Source organism: Urocitellus parryii, chromosome X, assembly GCF_045843805.1.
Source record: "Urocitellus parryii isolate mUroPar1 chromosome X, mUroPar1.hap1, whole genome shotgun sequence".
NCBI classification, from domain to species: Eukaryota; Metazoa; Chordata; class Mammalia; order Rodentia; family Sciuridae; genus Urocitellus; species Urocitellus parryii.
In genome coordinates, this window is record NC_135547.1 from 100,762,033 (window position 1) to 100,785,278 (window position 23,246).

Consider the following 23,246-nt stretch of genomic DNA (forward strand, 5'->3'; position numbering starts at 1 on the left):
ACCCCAATCTCTAATTGCTTTAAATAAGCTTGTGCCATTTCTGTTACCATATAAAGCCTTTGAACCACTACACAATTTGCTTATTGACAGGACAGTGTGGTATACTTTCTATTATCTAATCAAGGAGGCTCTGGTCCATGGACAAACAGAAGTGCATGGTTTTTTTTCTTTTTTTTTTTTTTTGGCACTCAGCAAGATCCTGAGTGTTCATAACACTGACATCTCTCCCCTCATGTCCCAATACCCTCAGGTGAAAAATGGCAGGGAAACAGAGTCCCAAGGTCCTAGACTTGGACTACTGGTAGGAAATGGCAGCCAGACAGACAATCCCCAGTTATTCTTGAAGAACTGCTTCCTTCAGAGCCTACACTTCCCCATGCTGGAACGGAGCATGAGTATCCCCTCCACAGGGGTTCCAGGGTTGTCGGCCATCTTTTGCCAAAGGCGTTGCTCTTCCCCCTGAGAGTCCATCCAATCCACATTCTTCCCATGGCTCACACCTGAAGAAGGGAAAGGGGAGTGTTACATTTCACAGATGAGATATATTCACCTTCTGAAAGGCACCTATCAGCCAGTGAGGGAGCCTTTTAATGAGAGAGCCTTCTCTGGCTTGTTATCACTTCCCCATCTAGTGAGCCCTGTCAGAATGGAATCAGTCCTTTGCAGCTGCACTACTTTTTTTCTGCTTAGACAATGTGAGACCAATCAGGCCAGCTCTGGTAGTTCATTTACTCTCCACTTTGGTAGTTCCATGGAGAGCTGGCTCACTGGGACCGAGTTAACATGACAGAATGAGCTGACGTCAGCTCTCTTTCTAACACGATCACTTCTCTGATCGGAGTGGCATAGATATCCTTAGATCTAATTAATCTACAAATAAGAAAGCATTATAGGGGGTGGGGTCTTTCTCAACAGAAATAATAGTGCAGAACATATATGTCTGTCTAAGCAATGGGATAAGGAGGGTTTGGGGGACTGCATATGCTCTGCTAATGCTCACATGCTCAAATACTAGAATGTGCCCCTCCCCCAATACACCCTGTTATAGTTCCATCTTGTGGCACCAGTGGTGTGTTTCCATGACCTGTATAAACAGCACTAGTTATTATTTTTTAGAGAAAATAATTGGTTTTGTTTCAATTGTACCAGTATGAATAATGGCTGCAAGTGCTAGACAGAACAGAGGATTAGGTAAACTTGGCCTTGAAGGTCCTGTCTTCACTATCAAAAGCCTGTGCTGTGCACACCTGTAATCCCAGCAGCTCCAGAGGCTGAGGCAGGAGGATCGCGAGTTCAAAACCAGCCTCAGCAACAGCAAGGTGCTAAGCAACTCAGTGAGACCCTGTCTCTAAATAAAATACAAAATAGCGCTAGGGATGTGGCTCAGTGGTTCAGTGCCCCTGAATTCAATCCCCAGTACCTCCCCCATAAAAAAAGAAGCCTGTGCTGTCTTGAACAGTCTTTCCTAAGAAAAACCTAAAGTAAGACCCAAGAACAAAATTTTTTTTTGTACTGGAGATTTAACCCAGGGGTACTTTACCTCTGAACGACATCCCCAGCCCTTTTTGTTTTGAGACAGGGTCTTACTAAATTTCCTAGAGCCTCATTAAGTTACTGGGGTTGGTCTTGAACATGCAATCCTCATGTCTCAGCCCCATGACCCTCTGGGATTACAGGCATGCACCACTGCTTTGCCCAGCAACATAAATATGAATATAAACATTATACCTCCCAAACGTCTAGCCTAAGGATATGAAGTTATAGGAGTAATGGTTCTATTTTATCAATGAGCAAATCTTTAGCTAAAGGAATGGAATGTCTGTGATAATTTCAGGTCAGTTATTGCTGAAACTATATAAACATTTACTACACCTCATACATAAAGAAATCATGCCCTTGTGCCATGCTCAGCCACAGACTGTCTCAGGGTTCCCAAGTTCCTCACCACTTCCAGAATTCAAACGAACTCCTCCTAGAAAGATGTTGCTGGAAAAGGCCTCCTTGTCCCAGATGGTAAGTTCTAGGCAAACATTCTTTATATCCTGGGGATGCAGGCCACTGAACATGAAAGTATGATTCCACTGAGGATTAACACTCTTTTTTACGACCATAGTTTTGTGCTTTGTGGCTTTGTTGTCATCAGGGAGCAGGTAGCTGTAGGAAAAAACACAATCAAATCATCAGTGTATGCTCAAGTAATCATTTGAATTATGGGTAATTCCTGGTATGTGTATGTATGTGTGTGTGCACGTGTGTGCATATGTGCGCATGCACACAAATGTGATATATGTATTTGACTTTCTCTCCCAGGTTCTTCTTTTGTGTGTGTATTGGGGAGATTGAACTCAAGGAAACTCAATCACTGAGCCACATCCCCAGCCCTATTTTGTATTTTATTTAGAGACAGGGTCTCACTGAGTTGCTTAGAGCATTGCTAAGTTCTGAGGCTGGCTTTGAACTTGTGATCCTCCTGTTTCAGTCTCCCGAGTCACTGGGATTACAGGCATGTGTCACTGTGCCTGGCTTCTCCCAGGTTCTCGTATGTTTACATCTGGATTTGCATTGTGGAATGGCTGCTTAGTTTTCTTTTAAGTGAGGCAGTAGTAATATGCCCCTCTCTTTTTTCTAATCCTATTTTGGTCCTTCTCCCCATCTTGTAAAGGAAATACCTCCTCTAATAAATACTACCAAAAGCCCTTTTTGTCTTTTCTTGGGTCACCTCTGAGCTAACTTATAGCCAGGATGAACAGTTCCTGGCACACACTTTCAATTCTGCACATAGAGCACCTGTGTGTCTCAACTTCACCAATTAAGACTTTGTTCCTGTTTGAGCTCAACTTATGTAGAGAGCACTTTGAAATTACTGGTGATTCAATGTCTTTGGGAACAATCCTCAATCAATGAGTTTTGGAAATTGGGGTTCCTTATCCCTTGAAGGGACAACCCTAAGGAACATTTACAGAGTTCCTTGTTGCCTCCTTAGTAAAATTGAGTCCTAGTGACCCATAATGTTAACTTGCCCATTAACACATCCTTTTTTTTATTTAAAGGAGAGAGAGAGAGAGAGAGAGAGAGAGAGAGAGAGAGAGAGAGAATTTTTTAATATTTATTTTTTACTTTTGGGTGGACACAACATCTTTATTTTATTTTTATGTGGTGCTGAGGATCGAACCCAGCACCCCGCACATGCCAGGCGAGTGCGCTACCACTTGAGCCACATCCCCAGCCCCAAACATATGTTTTTTTTAATCAACCTTTCTCCCTCTTCTATCTCACCTTCTCCACTCTCTCATTGGTACTTTTTGGAACTTCTTGTCCAATTAAACACGTGTGCTTAGGCCTTTTCTACTATAGTCAACTGTCCCAGGCTCTATGTACATGATGAATACTACTTTTTCTCCCTCAGGGACCATGCTTTAGAGAAGGAGATTGATATGTGTATGGAATCAGTGCATCTGACAATAATGAAAAGTAGCACAAGCAAGTGAGTTTACATTAAAGAAGATACAATAGATCACGTAAAATGTCATTTTGTGTACCATGCAGAGAATTCATGTTGGCATACAACATTCAGTCTCTATGTATTCCTCTAAAAGAAATCCCCACTTTAAAATTTGAGGTACAAGTGTGACCAGAATAAAGACTACTTCTAACCTAGGTAATGACACAGGCATATAATACCAGCATCTCAGGAGGCTGAGGCAGGAGGATTGCAAGTTCAAAGCCAGCCTCAGCAACTGAACGACTTAGCGAGACCCTGAGACCCTGTCTCTAAATAAAAAATACAAAAATGGCTAGGGATGTAGCTCAGTGGTTGAGCACCCCTTGGTTCAATCCCTGGTTTAAAAAAAAAAAAAAAACTACCTCCACCCTCACCCCCTGCCCCTTTGTAGCTAGTACAGCAACATGACCAGGTTCTGGCCAGTGGGACATATGAAATAGTTTTGTATGAAACTTATGGGAAGTATCCTACCAGCTGGAATTGGGATGGGATAGCTGAAATCTGAACAGCTATCCTGGCCCAAGAAGTAGATACCGTAATGAGATACAAAAAATACTGTGTCACTTATAATTATGATGTTTCCATGCCTGCCATGGGTACATTAGCTTGAGTCTTTTCTGACATGTAAGAGAAATAAAGAGAAACTTTTGTTTTTTTAAGCCACTGTTAATTTAGCTCACTGACAAACTAATATAATTAAGTAATTATTTAATTTTAAAATGTTAGAATATTAAACTTACATAAAGGTCTATTCTTGCTTTCTCTCTCTCTCTCTCTCCTCTCTCTCTCTCTCTCTCCTCTCTGATTTTATGTTTGTTTGTTTTTATTTTTTAATTTTAGGGATGGGTGCAGTGCCACATGCCTGTAATCCCTGCAATGTGGGAAGCTGAGGCAGGAAAATCACAAGTTCAAGGCCAGCCTCAGCATCTTGGCGAGGCCCTAAACAACTTAGCAAGACCCTGTCTCTATATCAAAAATAAAAAGGGCTGGGGATAAATGGTAAAGCATCTTTGAATTCAGTCCCCATTACCAAAAATATATATACATATATAATAAATAAATAACTTAAAAATGTCAGTTTCCTTTAAAATCAGCTTAATATTTAAGTACAAATAAGAAGAAAATTTACTGGAAAGTTAGACTTTTTTTAATAGAGCAAAAGTGCTATCCTTTATTATTTCTGTTTCATAAATTCTCAATAGGAGAAAGTGAAAACTGTTCCAGAAGATAGTAAGTCACCCCTGTAAGGTCACAGTGAGGTCATGGGCCAGGAGCCATCCTCTTATCCCATAAGACAGAGAGTAGCAGAGGCCACAAGTGGATGGTGGGGGTGATGAGACAAACTGTACCCCCAAGATCCAAAAATGTATTTCTTCTATGCTTCAATCTATTGCAAGAAAGAATGAAAAACTGATGAACAAGGACACACGTTCACCAATGGGGAAGCCCCAGACATCAGCTTCTCCTCACTATTGGCTATTGGCTTTACCAAAGTCACAATGTGCAATGGTGGGATGGGGTCAGATAGCTCAGTGGTGGAGTGTTTGCCTAGCATGCGTGAGGCCCTGGTTTTAATCCCCAGCATGGCAAAAAACAAAACAAAACAAAAAGAACATTTGAGGATAAAGGCATGACTCATTTTCTTGTAAGAAAAATACACATTTCTAAGAAGGCTGTACGAGAAGAAAAAACTGTCATCTGACTCAAAGAATTAACCTGGTGGCCTGCCAGCAAAGGAACTTTCTTTACCTCATGTGCTTTATGATTCTCTGTAAAGCCAGCATCACGTCTTAGCTCAGCAGATGGTCCTGGAGGCTCTCCAGAACACTCTCTAGTGCCTATCTCCAAGGAAGATGCTCTGATTTGTCTACTTTAAAAAATTTCCCAAGAGAGCAAAATAGCAAGTATCCAATATTTTGGTTGTTGTTTTATATTGGCACCAAATAATAACAAACCATAATAAAAGTACATTATGCACAGAAAATCATACTTTTTCTTCCTTTAAGAAATGAATACCAGGGGCTGGGGATGTGGCTCAAGTGGTAGCGCGCTCGCCTGGCATGCGTGCGGCCCGGGTTCGATCCTCAGCACCACATACCAACAAGGATGTTGTGTCCGCCGAGAACTAAAAAATAAATATTAAAAAAAATTCTCTCTCTCTCTCTCTCTCTCTCTCTCTCTCTCTCTCTCTCTCTCCTCTCTCACTCTCTCTTTAAAAAAAAAAAAAAAAAAGAAATGAATACCAAAGGAAAATCTGCTGGTCTTGAGGGTGAGAGAGACAGGAACTCCTGAAACATTCTGGAAACACAGTGTAAGCTTCAAGAAGTGGCTCCCTCAACATTCCTATTGTTTTAGATATAAGAGCCAGCGCTTAGGGTGGCTGGCTCTTCCTCAGGACATGTCCTAGGAATGGAACATGGAAGCCTCATAGCCACCAGTCTTGTGGATCATAGATTTTTTCATCTCCCAAGTATCAGAAATGTACTAAAACAAAATTACCCCTTCACAAAGCTGTCAGAGGTGCCTCCGGATTTCACCGCTGTCAAATTCTTTGCTTCTTTGATGAACACTTCTAGTATTCCTCCAGACATTACAGGTGATTCCTTTTTCTTTCCCTTTTTAAAGGTCTTCTTTCCTGCATCAGCCACTAAAATGATGGGGGGGGGGGGTGAAGAGATGATGATCATGGATTCCACTTCAAAATTTGCAAAGAATATCTGCAAACATTGACTTCATTTGCTGACTGAATGGGGTGTTTATGCTATTGTATATTTTATATTTATTTAAATTGGATTCTTAATATGGAAGTTCCTCAAAAGACTAAGCATGGAACCACCACATGACCCAGATATACCACTCCTCGGTATTTATCCTAAGAATTAAAATCACCATACTACAGTGATACATGCACACCCATGTTTATTCCAGCACAATTCACAATAGTCAAATTTTGGAACCAGTCTAGGTGTCCATCAAATGGATAAAGAAAATGGGGCACATATACACAATGGGGTTTTTTCAGTCATAAAGAAAAATGAAATTATGTCATTTTCAGGAAAATGAATGGAATCAGAGATATAATGTTAAGTGAGATAAGCCAAACTCAGAAGTTTAAGGGCCATATGTTTTCTCTCAAAAATGGAAACTAGAGAGGGAAATGGAAAAGAAACGTAGGGGTGGATCTCCTAAAAATCAAAGGTAGATCAGAAGAGGAAAGGGACCAAGGGGTGGGACATAGGGAGGGAGGAAGTGCTGGGAGTGATATTGACCCATATCACTAATATATAATACTAGATTGTTGTATTGTGTATTGTGTGCATGTATGAATATGTAACAACAAATCCAATCAATATGTACAACTATAGTGTACCAATAAAAAATGTGGAAAAAAAAAGCTGGGTGTGGTGGTGCACGCCTATAATCCCAGCAGCTCGGTGGACTGAGGCAGGAGGATCCTGAGTTCAAACCAGCCTCAGCAAAAGTGAAGTGCTAAGCAACTCAATGAGACCCTGTCTCAGTGAGACCCAGTGATCAAGTGGCCCTGAGTTCAGTTCCCAGTACCAAAAAAAAAAAAAAAAAAAGTGGGAAGAAATAAATTTGATTCCTTCTAAATGGGTCTTTCATTTGTATTTGTTGCAAGAAAGTGAAAAAGTAAACTTCAAAACTTAACTAGTCCCCTACAAAGCATACTTATCACAGGATCTGAAAGAAGGGAACAGAAAAGATCCTGAGAGCTGCTTCTAGAGTCACCATTATAATGAGAATTAGCTATGATGAAAGTCAGACACAAGCACCAAGTCTCCAAAAGAGAAAATTCCATAACTCTCTTTTTGTAAATTGTCAGCTTCGGGCAGGGTCAGCTCTAGAGGCTGCAGCCCAGGCACAATTACTTTTTATGGGGGGGGGGTACCAGGGATTGCACTCAGGGACGCTTAACCACTGAGCCACATCCATGGTCCTTTTTATTTTTTATTTCCCTACAGGATCTCACAAATTGCTTAGGGCCTCACTAATGCTAAGGCTGGCCTCAAATTTGTAATCCTCTGCCTTAGCCTCCTGAGCCACTGGGATTACAGGCATGTGCCATCAAGCCCAGCTACAATTACATTTTTGAATGAGAGAAAATTCACTCCTACCTCACATTGTTATTGGGATGAAATATGTACAACGGGAATAACAACCACCATCTTTATCAATTAAATACTTTCAACAACCCTTTGAAGTGAGAAAACCAAGGCCAGGAGACAGTACATTCCTTGTATAGGGACACATTGAAGAGGGTGATCATGAATGGGAAGATACTGGAGGCTGCCTGGTGGAGTTGATGGAAGGAGAAGAGCAAGAGAGATTTACAAATTAACTCCATCTGGATTTTTTCTTTGCATTCTGTGTTGTATGTGAGCTTCTTCCTCAAGACTCCCTGAATAACTATGAAAGACATAAATCCATACAGCATTCCTATATCCCCTTCCAGTAGATCCCCCCACTCTGGGGAAGATCCTATATCTCTGAGAATGAAACAGAACATAAAGCTCATCATCCAACATGGTTTCTAAGTATGAACTTGTTTTCCTTATAAGAATCCCACATCTTTCTCCATATATGGTATATACTCTCGCCACTCCTAAAAAGACAGAAACACCTCACTCTAAGTTTCATCTGTTTAGCATTAAAATAACATAGTCTATCTGGACAAGATGGTGCAAGCCTATAACCCCAGTGGCTTGGGAAGCTGAGGCAGGAGTATCATGAGTTCAAAGCCAGCCCCAGCAAAAGCAAGGCGCTAAGCAACTCAGTGAGACCCTGTCTCTAAATAAAATACAAAATAGGTCTGGGGATGTGGCTTAGTGGCCAAGTGCCCCTGATTTCAATCCCAGGTACCAAAAAAAAAAAAAAAAAAGTAACAGTAACATAGCCCAACCAATCCCTGAGTGCCATTCCATATTTGTAAAAATAGAATGTCATTGATCAAAGTCGTTGATTTTTACTCTACCTTGAAGCTGTCCTTGTGGAAGCATCAGGTAATCCTCTGGAGGAATGTAGCGCAAAACAACTGTTAGTTCTCCTTTGTATTGAAGGCCAATGTCAGCAACAGACTCCACCTGGCCAAAGGGAGACAAGAAAGAGGTGAAATACTTGGCATAGAGTATTGCAACCCATGTTTGAATGTACAATATTTGCTTGGTGGCTTAAATGTGACAATCCATTTCTATTCAACTATGTTAGTTCTTATTTTTTGAGATGACTTATAAGAAAAGCTAGAAAAGTATACTAAGACATTTGCATATAACTTTTTTTGCATATAACTTTTAACATTAAAGTAAAACGAATTTGAAAGGAGATATATTACACATATTTTATCCCAATGGATATTGAGTAATACAGTGAAGATTGAGCTATCACCTATCATATGCATACAGTATGCAGTGTGAGGCAGGAATCAATATGCCTCAGAAACAGTTCCAAAAGTTATGCCTCCCTGTCTTTGATGTCTTGAAACTTTTCTAAGTGATCAAGATGGGAAATGTAGGCAGTCATGCTTGATTACAATGGGCCGCCAGCCACCCATTATTGAAGGCAATACTGGTAACTTGTATCATCAAATATCAATATGGATAAAAAAATGAAATAAAAAAAATGTAGAGAAAATGGTTCACTTAAATATTGCTAGCAGGAATGTAAAATGGTGTGGCCATTCTAAATAACAGTTTTATAATTTCTCCTAAAACTAAACATGCAGCTACTATGCAAGTTAGAAATTAAATGTTTAGGCATTTATTCCAGAGAAATGAAAAATTATATCCATAGAAACATGAACACTAATATTCCTATCAGCTTCATTTGTAATAATAAAAAACTGGATCCCGGTGTGGTTACGGATGGCTGTAATCCCAGCAATTCAGGAGGATGAGGCAAGAGGATCCAGAGTTCAAATCCAGTCTCAGCAACTTAGAGAGGCTACCTAAGCAATTCTGTGAGGTCCTGGCTCTAAATAAGATACAAAAAAAGGGCTGGGAATATGGATCACTGGTTAAGTTCTGTTGCTTTTTGGCTTAAATTAAAATATACTGGTGATTTTGTATAAAATAGACATCAAGTCTTATGAAAGTAGAACACAATACAGATGTAGCCTTATAGCATTATAATTACATACTGCAAAGGTCATCTTGCAGCACATATCTAACATCTTGGTGGGGGGTAGTTTTGGTACTCTTTCTAGAAGATTCCAAGGTAACACCCTCTCCTGGCATATTACCATTTCCCTTCTGCAATGAAGTCCTGCTCAAAATAAGGTAGTGAAATTGAATTCAGTTCCATTCTACAAACATATCCAGAATGCTTACTTTTTATTAAGTACTTTGCTAAGTGTTGTGGGGACACATGAGACACAGACCCTGCTTTCAATCAGCTTTCAGTTTATCCAGGAGATATCTGTGGTAAAAGCTCTATTAATCTACCCACATTAACTGACTCATCAGATTAATTAATGTTCTCCATCCCCAGTGAAGAGCAGGAACATCTCTACAACAATCACTGTGTCTGCTTCCATGAGCAGAAAGGCATGCTCACCAAGAGTCCACTGCATTAGTCCTCTAAGCTCTTTCTGCTAGCCATATTTGTGATTGTCATTATATAATTTGATATCACATAAGTTGATTGGTGCAAAAGAAAGCTGTTACTATAAAAATTTAAGTTGAATATTTTAGAAGAGCCTAAGATCCTAAAACAAGGTTGCTATTATTTAGGTGTGGGCTTAAAACTGTAAAAGAACTGGATGTGGTGGTGCACACCTGTAATCCCAGTGGCTCAGGAGGCTGAGACAGGAGATGGCTAGTTCAAAGTCAGCCTCAGCAACTTAGGAAGGCCCTCAGCAACTCAGTGAGACACTGTCTCTTAAAAAAAATACAAAATAGGGCTGGGGATGTGGCTCAGTGGTTAAGCACTCTGTGTTCAAGTCCTGGTACAAAAAAAGGCTGAAAATATTAGAAAAATACCATTAACATTAAGAAAGATTTTGCATTTGGTTTACTTTGAAACCATTCTGAGTTTTTTTTATTTTGTTTGTTTGTTTTGGTACTGGGGATTGAACTGAGGGGGATTTTAGCACTGAGCTACATCCTCAACCCTTTTAATTTTTTTTTTTAAGTTTGAGACAGGGTCTCTAAGTTCCCCAGGCTGGCCTTGAACTTGTGATCCTCCTATCTCAGCCCCCCATGTAGCTGGGATTACAAATGTGCACCACTGTGCCCAGCTGTAAGTGTTCATACATTCTGGTTTTGCTTTAGAAAAACTCAAGTGAGAAATTTTTGTTAATGATGCATTAAGAGGTAAAATTAATTCCAGAAAGATATTCCAGAATTTTAATTACTAAACCCATGGTCAAACAAAATTGTCTTCAATAATGGAAGATATACACATGAATGAACAGGTAATTGTTTTAAAGTAAAATATATGTTCAAGAAAAATATTGAGAAACTGAAGTAATCAAACCAGCATGTTACACACAGACCAATGGAACAGAACAGAACCGAGAGCACAGAAATAAATACACACCTTTATGATTAACTGATTTTCAACAAAGGTACCAAGAACATACAAAGAGAAAAGGAAAGTCTCGTCAATAACTGGTGTAGGGAAAACTGAATATTTACATGCAGAAGAATGAAATTAAATCCTTATATCACATAAGTTCAGCAAACATGCTGACTATCTGACTATCCTTAATTGTATTCTTAAAAATTGCTAGGAATATATATATATATATATATATATATATATATATATATATATACATACATACATACATACATATAGTGTGTGTGTGTGTGTGTGTGTGTGTGTGTGTGTGTGTGTTTACCAGGGATTGAACCCCAGGGGTGCTTAACCACTAAGTCACATCCCCAGTCCTTTTTATGTTTAATTTTCTTTATTTTTTTGGAGGGGGGCACTGGAGATTGAACTCAGGAGCACTCAACCACTGAGCCCCATCCCCAGCCCTTTTTTGTATTTATTTAGAGATAGGGTCTCACTGAGTTGCTTAGGGCCTCATATTAAATTGCTGAGGCTGGTTTCAGCTCATAATCCTCCTGCCTCAGCCTCCTGATCTGCTGGGATTACAGGCATGCGCCACTGCATCCAGTTTATTTTTAATTTTTTTAAATATCTTTATTTTCTTTTTATGTGGTGCTGAGGATCGAACCCAGTGCCTCACACATGCCAGATGAGTGCGCTACCACTTGAGCCACATCTCAGCCCTTATTTTTAATTTTGAGACAGGGTCTCACTAAGTTGTTTAGGGTCTCGCTTAAGTTGCTGAGGCTGGCCTCAAATTTGTGATCCTCCTGCCTCAGACTCTCAAGCTGCTGGGATTATAGGACTGCACCACCATACCCAGATTTGCTAGGAATTTTTAAGTATTCTCATTATAAAAATAGGTATGTAAAGTAACACATGTGTTAATCATCTCGATTTAGCTATTCTACAATGTATTATTATTATATTTCAAAACAACATCTTGTACATGAAAACTATATACAACTTATCTGTCAATTCATAAAATGAATTCCTATTAAAAATCAAGTATTAAAAACGTTTTGAGAGCAAGTATTTGAATGTGGGGGTTTCTATAACTTTATTATTAATTGACCTACTACTGGTCCTCTTTGCTTTAATGTCAGGCTGGGGTTGTGGCTCAGTGGTAGAACACTCGCCTAGCATGTGTGAGGCCCTGGGTTCTAAAATAAAGGTCTATCAACAATTAAAAAAATATTTAAAAATTAAAATAAAATAAATGGATGGAACCAGAGACTATCATGCTGTGTGAAATAAGCCAATCCCCCCCAAACCAAAGGCTGAATGTTCTTTCTGATATGTGGATGCTGATTTACCATAAAGGAAGGGAGGGAACTAGAAGTTCATTGGATTAGACCAAGGAGAGTGAAGGGAAGGGAGGGGGATGAGAAAAGGAAAGACATAGAAAGAATCAGACATAATTTCCCTATGTTCATATATGAATACACGACCAGAGAAACTCCACATCATGTACAACCTCAAGAATGGAATCCTAATCAGAACAAGTCATACTCCATGTATATATAATATGTCAAAATACACTCAACTGTCGTATACAACCAGAGATATGAAAAATTGTGCTGTGTATATGTAATAACACTTCTTCTGCTGAGACCTAACATAAACAAAGCTAGGTACCAAGAGACTTTCAGCAACATAGAATCAGTAAGCAATAAGGCAGGATGTTTTCTGCCATTCCCATTGTAAAAGGATGTCACTATTTTCGAATGTTTAAGAACTATTCATTCTAATTCTTCATTACTAGGGAAGTTGGTCCTTGTAGCTCATGCTTGGCTTCCTCAGATGGATAACCTACCAGAAACATCTAATCTCCAGGGCTGCTCATATCCTAAGTGCAGCTGTTGGAGTGCCTATAGCACCAAATGTGTAAGACAGGAGATTGAGAATAAAGTGACCCTTCACATAGCTGACCCATAATCCACCACACATAGCACAGCTGCTATAGTTTAGATCTGGAATGTTCCCCCAGAGCTTATGTGTTAAAGGCTTGGTCCCCAGCCTTTGATGCTATTGGGAGGGAGGGAACCTTCAAGATGAGGGTTGTAATGGGAGAAAGCTTGGTTATGGGGGTCATGCCATTGGAAGGGATATTGGGACCCTGATCCTTCCTGTCTCTCCTTTTTGCTTTCTGGCTGCCATGAGATGAACAGGCCTTCTCCACCACAAACTCCTGTCCTTGGTGTACTGCCTCACCACAGGTCCAGAAAAAAACAGATCAATGAAACTGTGAACCAAAATAAACCTTCTTTTTTTTAAAAAAAAGTTGATTATCTCAAGTATTTTGTCACAGCCATGAAAAGCTGATTAACATACAGCTCAACATACAGAGCATGCCTTTACATCTGTCCTCCCCAAAGCAAGTCTGAGTCTTCGGCCTTTCTTCTAAATGTGTCTTCTAAATAAGTAGGCCTGGCAGAGGATGATGATACGGATGAGAGACGCTAGCTTCTTTTGGGTTCCCCAGTTTGGGTTCAGCGAACTCTGAGGTAAAGTGTCTTATGCAAGTGACTTATTAAGGAAGTGTTCCCTTGAGACACCAGTGAAGGGGTGGGAGAAGCAGGTACAATTCTGGGTACAATGGAAGGCAGCTTTGGCCTGAGGTGGCAGAGGTGCTCTGGGGAATAACTAACACTTTGGCATTTTTCTCTTTCTCAGTAAGGAAAGTAGGTTTGCAAGCTTCCTCGCCTGTTGATTATTTACTAAGAGTTGCCTCATGGCAGGGGTACAAAACCTCTCAGGAATAAATGACTATCTACGGGGGCAAAAGCTCTAGTAGTCTGAAGCCAGGTTTCTAAAAAAGAATCTCAGGTGGAAGTTGTAGAGTGTAATCTCCTAGAATCATTAGAAATCTGAAGGGATCTAGCAAAGGAATGATGGTTTATTCAGACAGTGAACACAATCAGAATTTTTACCTTCAGTAGCTCAGAGAGACCCAGAGAAGCTTCCTGCTTATGACAGAAAGGGAAATACCCTATGGTAATATGGAGGCGATTACCTTGAAAAACTGTGACCTTAGGCACAAAAGATGTCTTAAGAGAGCAAAGTCTTTCAATCAATTCCAGAAAATTCGCTGGAAAGATGCTGCTTTTATCTCCAAACTAATCTTCAAAGAGCCCCTATGTCTCCCTGCCCTCCTGTCCCAAGTACTGGGGATTGAACCCAGGGGTGCTATACTACTGAGACACATCCCCAGCCCTTTTTATTTTTTATTTTGAGATGGGTATTGCTAAGTTACTTAGGACCTCACTAAGTTGTCAAGGCTGGCCACCAACTTGTGATCCTCAGCCTCCTAAATCTCTGGGGTTAAAGGTGTGCACCCACCATACCTGGCTTTTACTCTTCGTTTCACTTAAAAGTTACTATAAATGTAGAGAAACCCTAGTTGCTTAGAGTGAATCCAAGGATCTGTTGGTCTAGATTACAATATGACCTACTATGGGCTGGAGTTGTCACTCAGTGGAAGAGCACTTGCCTAGCATGTGTCAGGCACTAGTTTGAGTCTCAGAACCACATAAAAATAAACAATAAATAAAGTCTTGTGACAACTAAAAAATATTTTAAAAAAAGAATATGCATACTATACTGGTGCTTCGTTTCTAGAAAATTAGCTCTAAGCTTGTTTTTGTTGAGTTATCCTAAGGCCTAGGTTATGAATCTCAAAAGTATGAATGTAGTAAACCAGATATTTTGTTTCACTTCCTCAACTGAACCAACGCAAGACTATTCTGTTTATGGTCTGTAGAGAATGCGAAACAGAGATAATGTTTTGAGATTGATCATGCTCCATAGGTTTGTTTTTTACTATGTGAAATGAAAAAATTCTCTCTTTTTATTTTATTTTATTTTTTTTGGTAGTGGCAATTGAACCCAGGGATACTTTACCATTGAGCTACATCTCCAGCCCTTTGTATTTTTTTTTTTAATTTTGAGACAGGGTCTTGATAAATTGCTGAGGCTGGCCTCCAATTTGCCATCCTCCTGTGTCAGCCTCCTGAGTTGCTGGGGTTACAGGCAGGCACCATCACACCTGACAGACTTCCTCATTCTAACAGGATCATATAATGTATTCTTCATGGTTACCCATGAAGACCCTCAAATGATGAATGCATTTTTAGTAATAAAACTAATAATATATATGGTTATACAGCTTGCATTATCAGACAATCTATATTGATGAAGTTTTCAGAGCAATGGTATTACAATGTTTATGATAATATTATTCCAAAATATGCTCAACTAATCTTTGTAGGTTATCACTGGAAACCTGGAAGCCTTCAGATTCTTCAGGAGGCCTATGACATTAATTTTGCTCAAACTTGCCAGACTGCATAACTGTGATTTGGAAGTATTTTCCTACCTTGGGCTGAAGCACAAACCACTCATCACATGGATTTTCAAAGTTCCATGAGTCAAAAGGAATCTCCACCTCTCCGAGGAAGCTGTTATGTCCAAATCGATCATAGTGCCAGACCGAGAGCTGCAGAGTTCTCGTTTCCAATTGGGTATGGCTGATGGTGTACTGCAAAGGAGATTTACAATATCACACTCTGAAAGGAGGGTTCTGTCCAGTTCCCAGACAGGTTGATATTTACTTCCATCATCTTCAGATCACAGACATCAGAAATATGAACAAAACTAACACAAAGAAAACTTTCTTTGTTTTTGTGACAATTGAAGTTGTTTCATAAAAATCATTTTGCACGAGATCTGATGCTGAAGTATGTATCAATAAATTATCTGGGGGGAAGGGCAATAAACTCCAGATATGGAATTAAAAAACATTAGGTGATAAAGCTTCTCCTCTGTCTAATTTTTACCTGATTTTCATTTGCCTATTTTTTCACATCTACATTTTTTGAGGGGTGAGGGGTACTGAAGATTGAACTCAGGGGCACTTAACCACTGAACCACATCCTTAGCCCTATTTTGTATTTTATTTAGAGACAGGGTCTCACTGAGTTACTTAGGGCCTCACTTTTTGCTGAGGCTGGCTTTGAACTTGTGATCCTCCTGCCTCAGCCTCTGGAGCCGCTAGGATTACAGGCATGTACCACTGTGCCCAGCCGCTCACATCTACTTTGTAGTTCAAGGTTTAATATATCAATTCTCCAACTTCTGTGCTGTATTTATTCATAATGAAACCCCTTAAGTTCCCCAAAGTTGGGAGACATTATCATTCTTATTGACTACAAGAAGCTTTTAGACACCAAACTTCATAAAACCTGGTCTAAATACAGAGACGAAGATGAATACATAGTGAGCAGAAGGGACAGATTACTGGGCTAGCGTTTTCTTTTCCAGCAGAACGATACAGAGGGCCCCATGCCCACACACCCTCCAACCTTCTGCTCATTCCATGAAATCACCATCTGGGCCACACTTCAGACTGATTTCTCTCTCTCTCTCTCTCTCTCTCTCTCTCTCTCTCTGTGTGTGTGTGTGTGTGTGTGTGTGTGTACTGGGGATTAAACCTAGGGTGCTCACTTTATCACTGAACTATATTTCCAGCCCTTTTCATTTGGAGACAGGGCCTTGCTAAGTTCCTTAGGGCCTTGCTAGGTTGCTGAGGCTGGCCTTGAACTTGTGATCCTCCTGCCTCACCCTTTTGAGTTGCTGGGATTGCAGGCGTGCACTACTGAGCTCAGCAAAACAGACTGATTTCTGATTTTGGATTTGTGTCAATTTCTGTCCTTGCTGTTACTCACATGATAAACTTTGGCTCCCTGCTTCCTGAATTTATTCTGCCATTATGTTTGGCCTTGTCTTTGTGACCTTGTTATGGCCACTGGTCTGTCTTGATATTGGCTCCTGTTTCCAAACATGCCTTCACTGAACCATGTGGGCTCATGGCTTTTTGCCATCACCAACTTCCTCAGATATTGGCTTTCTGACACCATCATTCTGAGTACAAGTCCATACATTTTCCTGGGATTGGCAATAACTTCTACCTTTCTTTTTTCTTTTTTGCACTGGGGATTGGACTAAGGGGCGCTAAACCACTGAGCCATATCCCCAGCCCTTTTTATTTTGAGACAGAGTCTTACTAAATTACTTAGGGCTTCGCTAAGTTGGTGAGGCTGGCTTTGAACTCACGATCCTCCTGCCTCAGCCTTGTGAGTCTCGGGGACTATAGGCATGCACTACTATACCTGGCAACTTTTATGTACATTTTATTCTCACAAAATATTTCTTACCAGGTAAGATTGGCCCAGAGTGAAAGAAGGGGTTGTTGTATGGAAGTCCGTTAGAAATAGAAATATCTTTAGGATTCGGACCTGGGTCATATTTTATCTAGACCACTTTCTCTGACATTACTTCAATCTCACTCACTCTGCATCTCTACCAGTCATTAACCACACACCTAAATTTACCCAAATTCTGAAACCCTAACAAGAAACAATACATATCCATGCTGTTAGCAGAATAATGGATGTGTACAAAGTGACCTACTAAATAAGGGTCAAAATTGTGACAAACTTCATTTGGAAGGATATCTGAAAAAGCAGTTTTCCCAAGGGTGAAATGTACTTTGTGACAAGATGGGACTGATGTTCAGATGTAATTCTGTGGAATCAAGTCTACTGAAGGTGCAACTTTAGCAGCAGCAGAGAAATAAACAAATTAAAAGTGATTTACATTTTTTTCTTTTCCAAAAACTGTTAGGAAGCTGGGTGCAGTGGCACACACCTGTAATCCCAGCACCTCGGGAGGCTGAGACAGGAGGATCATGAGTTTGAAGCCAGTCTCAGCATTTAGTGAGGTGCTAAGCAACTCAGTGAGACCCTGTCTCTAAACAAAATACAAAAAAAGGGCTGGGGATGTGGCTCAGTAGTCGCGTGCCCCTGAGTTCAATTCCTGGTCCCCGCCGCCCCCCAAAAAAAAACCTGTTAGGAAAGCCAGGGTATTACAATCACTTATTCCAATTCCAATTTTCTAAAACATAAGTTTTGAATGCAAATTAAACCAATGAGGTTGTGATCGATATCACATGAGTTTACTATGAGAATATTTACTTACCTTTAGTATTTCATTGAATTCTGGATTGGTGCCTGTTCTGATTTTCGTCTTGCGCTTATTGTTCCGGGACTTGTCAGGAAGAAGGTATGACTTGACATAACTGCGGATAATAAAGGATGAAAGTAATCATTTGGAAACATCTATTTTGTAAGAAATGCTCAGAGACTTCAGTGAATAAAGGGCAATAGGTCAGTAAGTATAAGAGACAGAAGGAAAGAGAATGTAGTATATATATCAAGACACCTTAAAATATAACTCTGATTGGGCTGGGGATGTTTGAGGCCCTGGTTCAGTCCCCAGCACTGTCAAACAAAACAAAAAGAAACAAACAGACAACTCTGGGCAGCCGGGCACAGTGGTCCACACCTGTAATCCCAGTAGCTAAGGAGAGTGAGGCAGGAGGATCACAAGTTCAAAGCCAGCCTCAGCAACTTAGGGAGGCCCTAAGCAACTCAGAGACACCCTGTCTCTGAACAACAACAACAAAAATGGCTGGGGTTGTGGCTCAGTGGTTAAACACTCCTGGGTTCAGTCCCTGGTACCCAAAAGACAAAGACAAACAAACAAACAAAAATAACTCTGGGCCCTTAAAAAAAGAGAAGAAGTAAATTCTAGTGGTAAAGATGGCAGATTCTGGAGTTAGACCCATTAATTTTGGATCACCCATGCTTCACTGGGTCTCAGTTTCTTCTAGTGTAAAACTGGGATGAGGGGCTGGGGCTATAGCTCAGTTGGTAGAGTGCTTCCCTTGCATGCACAAAGCCCTGGGTTCAATCCCCAGTACCATAAATAAATAAAATAAAACTGGGATGATAACAGTATGTAACTCATGGCATTGTGAGGATTAAATTAGTTGATACCTGCAAGGAGAAGACATATTGGACCACTCAATAAATGTAATCTGTTTTCATTATCAGTATTCTCACAAATTTTCTAGGGTATAGGCCTCTCTATTCTTCATCCTGCCTTCTGATGTTGGGGAGTAGGGGTCAATGGTAATGAGTGATGAAAGAAAATAGTGAAAAAGGAGAAACAGAAAACAACAACCAGGAGTCATAAGAGCAATTGTACCCAACACCTTGGCTTGAACTATTTTTTGTGGCAGGGGCGTCATAGTAGACATATAAATGCGTGAGTTGCTGCCAGGATTCTAAAGTATATCTGCTGGGGTTTTATATTTTATTTGTTTATTTTCTGTGCTGCTGGGTTTCAAATCCGAGGCTTCACGCATGCTTAGCAAGCAGTCTTTGCTGAGTCACAAACCCAGCTCCTGCTAGGGTTTTAGATGGCCCCCTTCCATGCTAGTCAAAATGATTATTATATTGGTCCTGGAACCCTCTGAAATATAGTTAAGGAGGCAGATGGACCAATCTATAGTCAGAATCCAATCATCTGTCTACTTTAGGATACTTGGAACCAGTTTTATTGAGTTGTTTATTGGGCTTAGATCATGTAATATGCAAAAAAGAGTTAACATAGCAGGCCTGAGATTGCCATTCTTAGAAAAGCTTGCTTGCAAGTTTGGCCCTTAGATATCATTTGGGAACATGGATTTCAGGAGGGTTCCTACCATTCTTAGAACTGATAAATGTGGCTCATTGGGCCTAAACTGTTTGTACAAACAATATAACTTATACTGAACATGTGTTTTCCTTCTGGGAGCCTGGAAATTTGGTACATGACCAGCTGAGCCTCTTAGAAGCTTCCCTGGTAGACATTTCACAAGAATTAAGAGCATCATGTGTGATTCCCTTGGAAGCTTGAGTCTGGTTTATTCAGGACTTTCCCTCTCACGTGCCTTTTCTCTTCATTGCTTATAACTACATGTACATTCCTGTGAGCCTTTCTAGTGAATCAATGAACTTGGCAGTTGTCATGGGGACCCCTGACTCATCTTTACATCGAGCTCCCCTCCAACATGTCATGCTTTATATTGGACCACTCAGGCTGATCCCTAGGATCCCCAGAGCCTCACTAATTGCCCTTCTGAGTTGTTAAATTGGGTAACAGCTTGGTAATTATGTCTGGAAGTTTTCCCAGAACAAAAATCAAGAGGATACTCTTGTACATCCTGGGTATGCCAACATTTCGGGCTTCTACCTCAAAGAGTGATCTCTGTGCAAAATACAAATTTGTCACTGCTGAATTATGTTGAGTAATGGCCTCTTAAAAATAAGGTAACCAGCTGGGACCTGTGGTGCACATCTGTAATCCCAGCAGCTCAGGAGGCTGAAGCAGAAGGATGGGGAGTTCAAAGCCAGCCTCAGCAAGTTAGTGAGGCACTTAGCAACTCAGTGAAACCCTGTCTCTAAAAAAATATATATATATAAAAAGGGCTGGGGATGTGGTTCAGTGGTTAGGCACCCCTGGGTTCAATCCTCAGTACCCCCCCCCCAAAAAAAATGAGGTAACCAAGGATGTGACCATTATATGTGTACTTCAGACAACATTTAGAAGCATGTATGGGAGGAAGGTCTCTGAGCATGCTCTGAATCCAGAGGAACACTTAGGCTCTTTGGAAACAGAAACACACATACACACAAAGTAGGTGGTACTTGGCATGGTCTGAGGAACATGCTATGTGCTTACGCATCTGTCCTCTGTTTCTTTTCATCTCCTATGGCCAGATTTCTGCAATTCTTGACATAAATGTAGAGCCCGCCAGTTTTGTAGCAGTAGCTGATGTGCAGAAGGATCTCGCCACTGACCTTCACGTTGCCATAGTCTCCTGTTTCACTGTAAACACTCATCATGCTGTTAAGGCTGGTCTGGAAAAATAAAAGGAAAGAAGGCACCTGGTGTTATTGTAAGAATCTCTTCACAGAATCCACCCCCTTCATGGATTACCAGTCCTGTTCTTTACAAGGAACAGAGAAGGGGGGCGGGCAGTGAGGGAAGAAAGCCAGCAGCTTGTTTTGCTGGTGGAGAAAATCCCAGAGCAAGATAGGCAACAGATCTTGTACCATTCATAAGGAAGGCAGGAAACTTGCTCAGAGGGGAAGCACTGCTTTTCCCCAGTTAGCTAGACCTTTTGCTTATTCATGAGGAATTGTGAATGCTCCCTCCCCTCTACATCGCTGCAACTTTCTGCATTTTTACTGGCAGACTCAAGTTCAATGTGCTTCAAAGTCTGGAATACACTGAGCAGGACAAAGAAAAGCTCATCTCATACGCAGTGCTAGCAAAACTTCTTTCTCTGACATTCAACAAGGAGCATGCATTCAGTTTCGGGGAGCCAGGGCAGGAACTTTAGCTTTAGCAAGGGCAGGAACTCATGCACTGATATCTGCTTTGATTCCTCAAGTTACTCTGTGGCTATGTAGGAAGTGGCTTTGTAATTCTCTGTAAAATAGCAATCCACAAACTATAACACTAACCAATAAAATCATAGCCCTACCAAATAATAAAATAAAAAATTCCCCAAAGGTCCAAATCTTCCAGAATAAACGAGGCTTTTGACACTAATGACATGAGGCCTATTTTTAATTACATGCAACAAAATTATCCTTTAGTGCTAGAAGCAAAAACTATATCTTTGTAATGAAATGAAGACCCTTTGGGAATGAAAAGATCTTAATTGTTTTAGCTTCCAAACTTCCTCGTGCTGAGAATGGAAATTGAGAAATCCCCACCCCACCCCACCTGGGGTCCCCCACCCCCCAGATGCCAGTGAAGCCCAAACTGTGACTTGTTTTCTGGCCAACACAAGCCAGCTAAATCTATATATGTATATTTCCTGGCTTTTGTTTTGTTAAACTGTAACTGCTTCTATAGGACCTGCAGAGAAAGAAACCATGCAACTGCTTCTCTCCAGTTTTAGCTAAAGACACTAAATTTGTTTTCTCCTTTGGGGTCCTTTGCTTTTTTCTCATGCTGGTGGGCAACTGAAATCTCACCAGCTGCGATCTATCTAGTAGATTCCTTGGCTTGGCTGCCAGTAACATTAACAAAGACTTTCACATAGACCAGTAACATGCATGAATACCATAGAAGGCTTTCATGAATGATGGAATGATCCAGTAGTTTTCATAAAGCCTCTTCTGCAAAAAACTGAAGACTATGGTAAATGCAAAGAGAGTTTAGGTTTTCTACGTGTGTGTGTGTGTGTGTGTGTGTGAGAGAGAGAGAGAGAGAGAGAGAGAGAGAGAGAGAGAGAGAGAGAGAGAGAGAGAGACTGTTACAAAAGCTATTGTGTTCCTTCAATCCCTTAGAGTAGAGCTATTCAAACAATAGTATGTTTGTGACATTGCTCCTATCTCTCTTCTAAGCTTAAGACAAGGGCAAAAGCAAATCAAGAATTCTGAAATTATTTGGAAACTACAGCTTAAAGAGAGAAAGAGAGTAACCAAATTTGTCTTTCTCATTCCTAAAACAAAGCGACAAAATGTACATGCATAGTAGGTGGCTTTCAGCAGTGCTTTTCAAACTTTCATTGATATAAATCACCTGGGGACTTTTTTTTTTTTTTTGGATTGAGATTGAACCCCAGGGTTCTTAACTACTGAGTAACATCCTCCAGTTCCTTTTATTTTTTTAAAAAATATTTTTAGACAGGGTCTGGCTAAGTTGTTTAGGGCCATGCTAAATTTCAGAGGTTGACCTTGAACTTGCAATCCTACTGACTCAGCCTCTGGAGCTGCTGGAATTACAGGCATGTGCCACTGTTCTGGCACCTGAGGATCTTTTAAAAATGAAGATTTTGACTAATGATGCAGTCTGGGTGGGGATCTGAGATAATGCTTTTCCAAAAACACCTAGATCCAAAGTTCCCAAACAGTAAGTACCCTAGAACACAACAGCAAGTTCACAGGAGCATCAGAAAATATTTTAAAGAAAACACAGCATCATCTATCAGACACCACACAATATACTAATTAGTAGTTTCCAGTGTCACCATTAAATCATAATACTTTTTTTCAATGGCTACGTGAAGTTGAACTTTTGGCAGTTTCTGCAACACAAAGCAAATATTTCATAAAAATGTGGAACGGGAAATGAAAGTGATGATGTCTAATTAGATTTCAAGATTTGAGAAACCATGTGAGGCTCAGCAGACACATATGTCCTAATCAGTAAGTAATTGCGGCTACTTAAGAATGGAGCCAAGATATTATTTTGCCTTCTATTGACCTCC

General features: G+C 40.3%; 1 protein-coding gene across 2 annotated transcripts in view; it reads right to left on the minus strand.

Moving 5' to 3' along the window:
* Nucleotides 1-357: 357 nt before the first annotated feature.
* Nucleotides 358-23,246, minus strand: part of Sytl5 (synaptotagmin like 5) — a 117,563-nt gene continuing 94,674 nt past the window's right edge. For both annotated transcript variants that reach the window (XM_077793982.1, XM_077793981.1), the window contains 7 exons: nt 20,702-20,880; nt 18,113-18,212; nt 15,453-15,614; nt 8,496-8,604; nt 6,002-6,137; nt 1,946-2,154; nt 358-500 (listed from right to left, as the gene is read on the minus strand). In XM_077793982.1, the coding sequence (XP_077650108.1) occupies nt 358-500; nt 1,946-2,154; nt 6,002-6,137; nt 8,496-8,604; nt 15,453-15,614; nt 18,113-18,212; nt 20,702-20,880 (1,038 nt within the window). The remainder of the gene's footprint in view (nt 501-1,945; nt 2,155-6,001; nt 6,138-8,495; nt 8,605-15,452; nt 15,615-18,112; nt 18,213-20,701; nt 20,881-23,246) is intronic.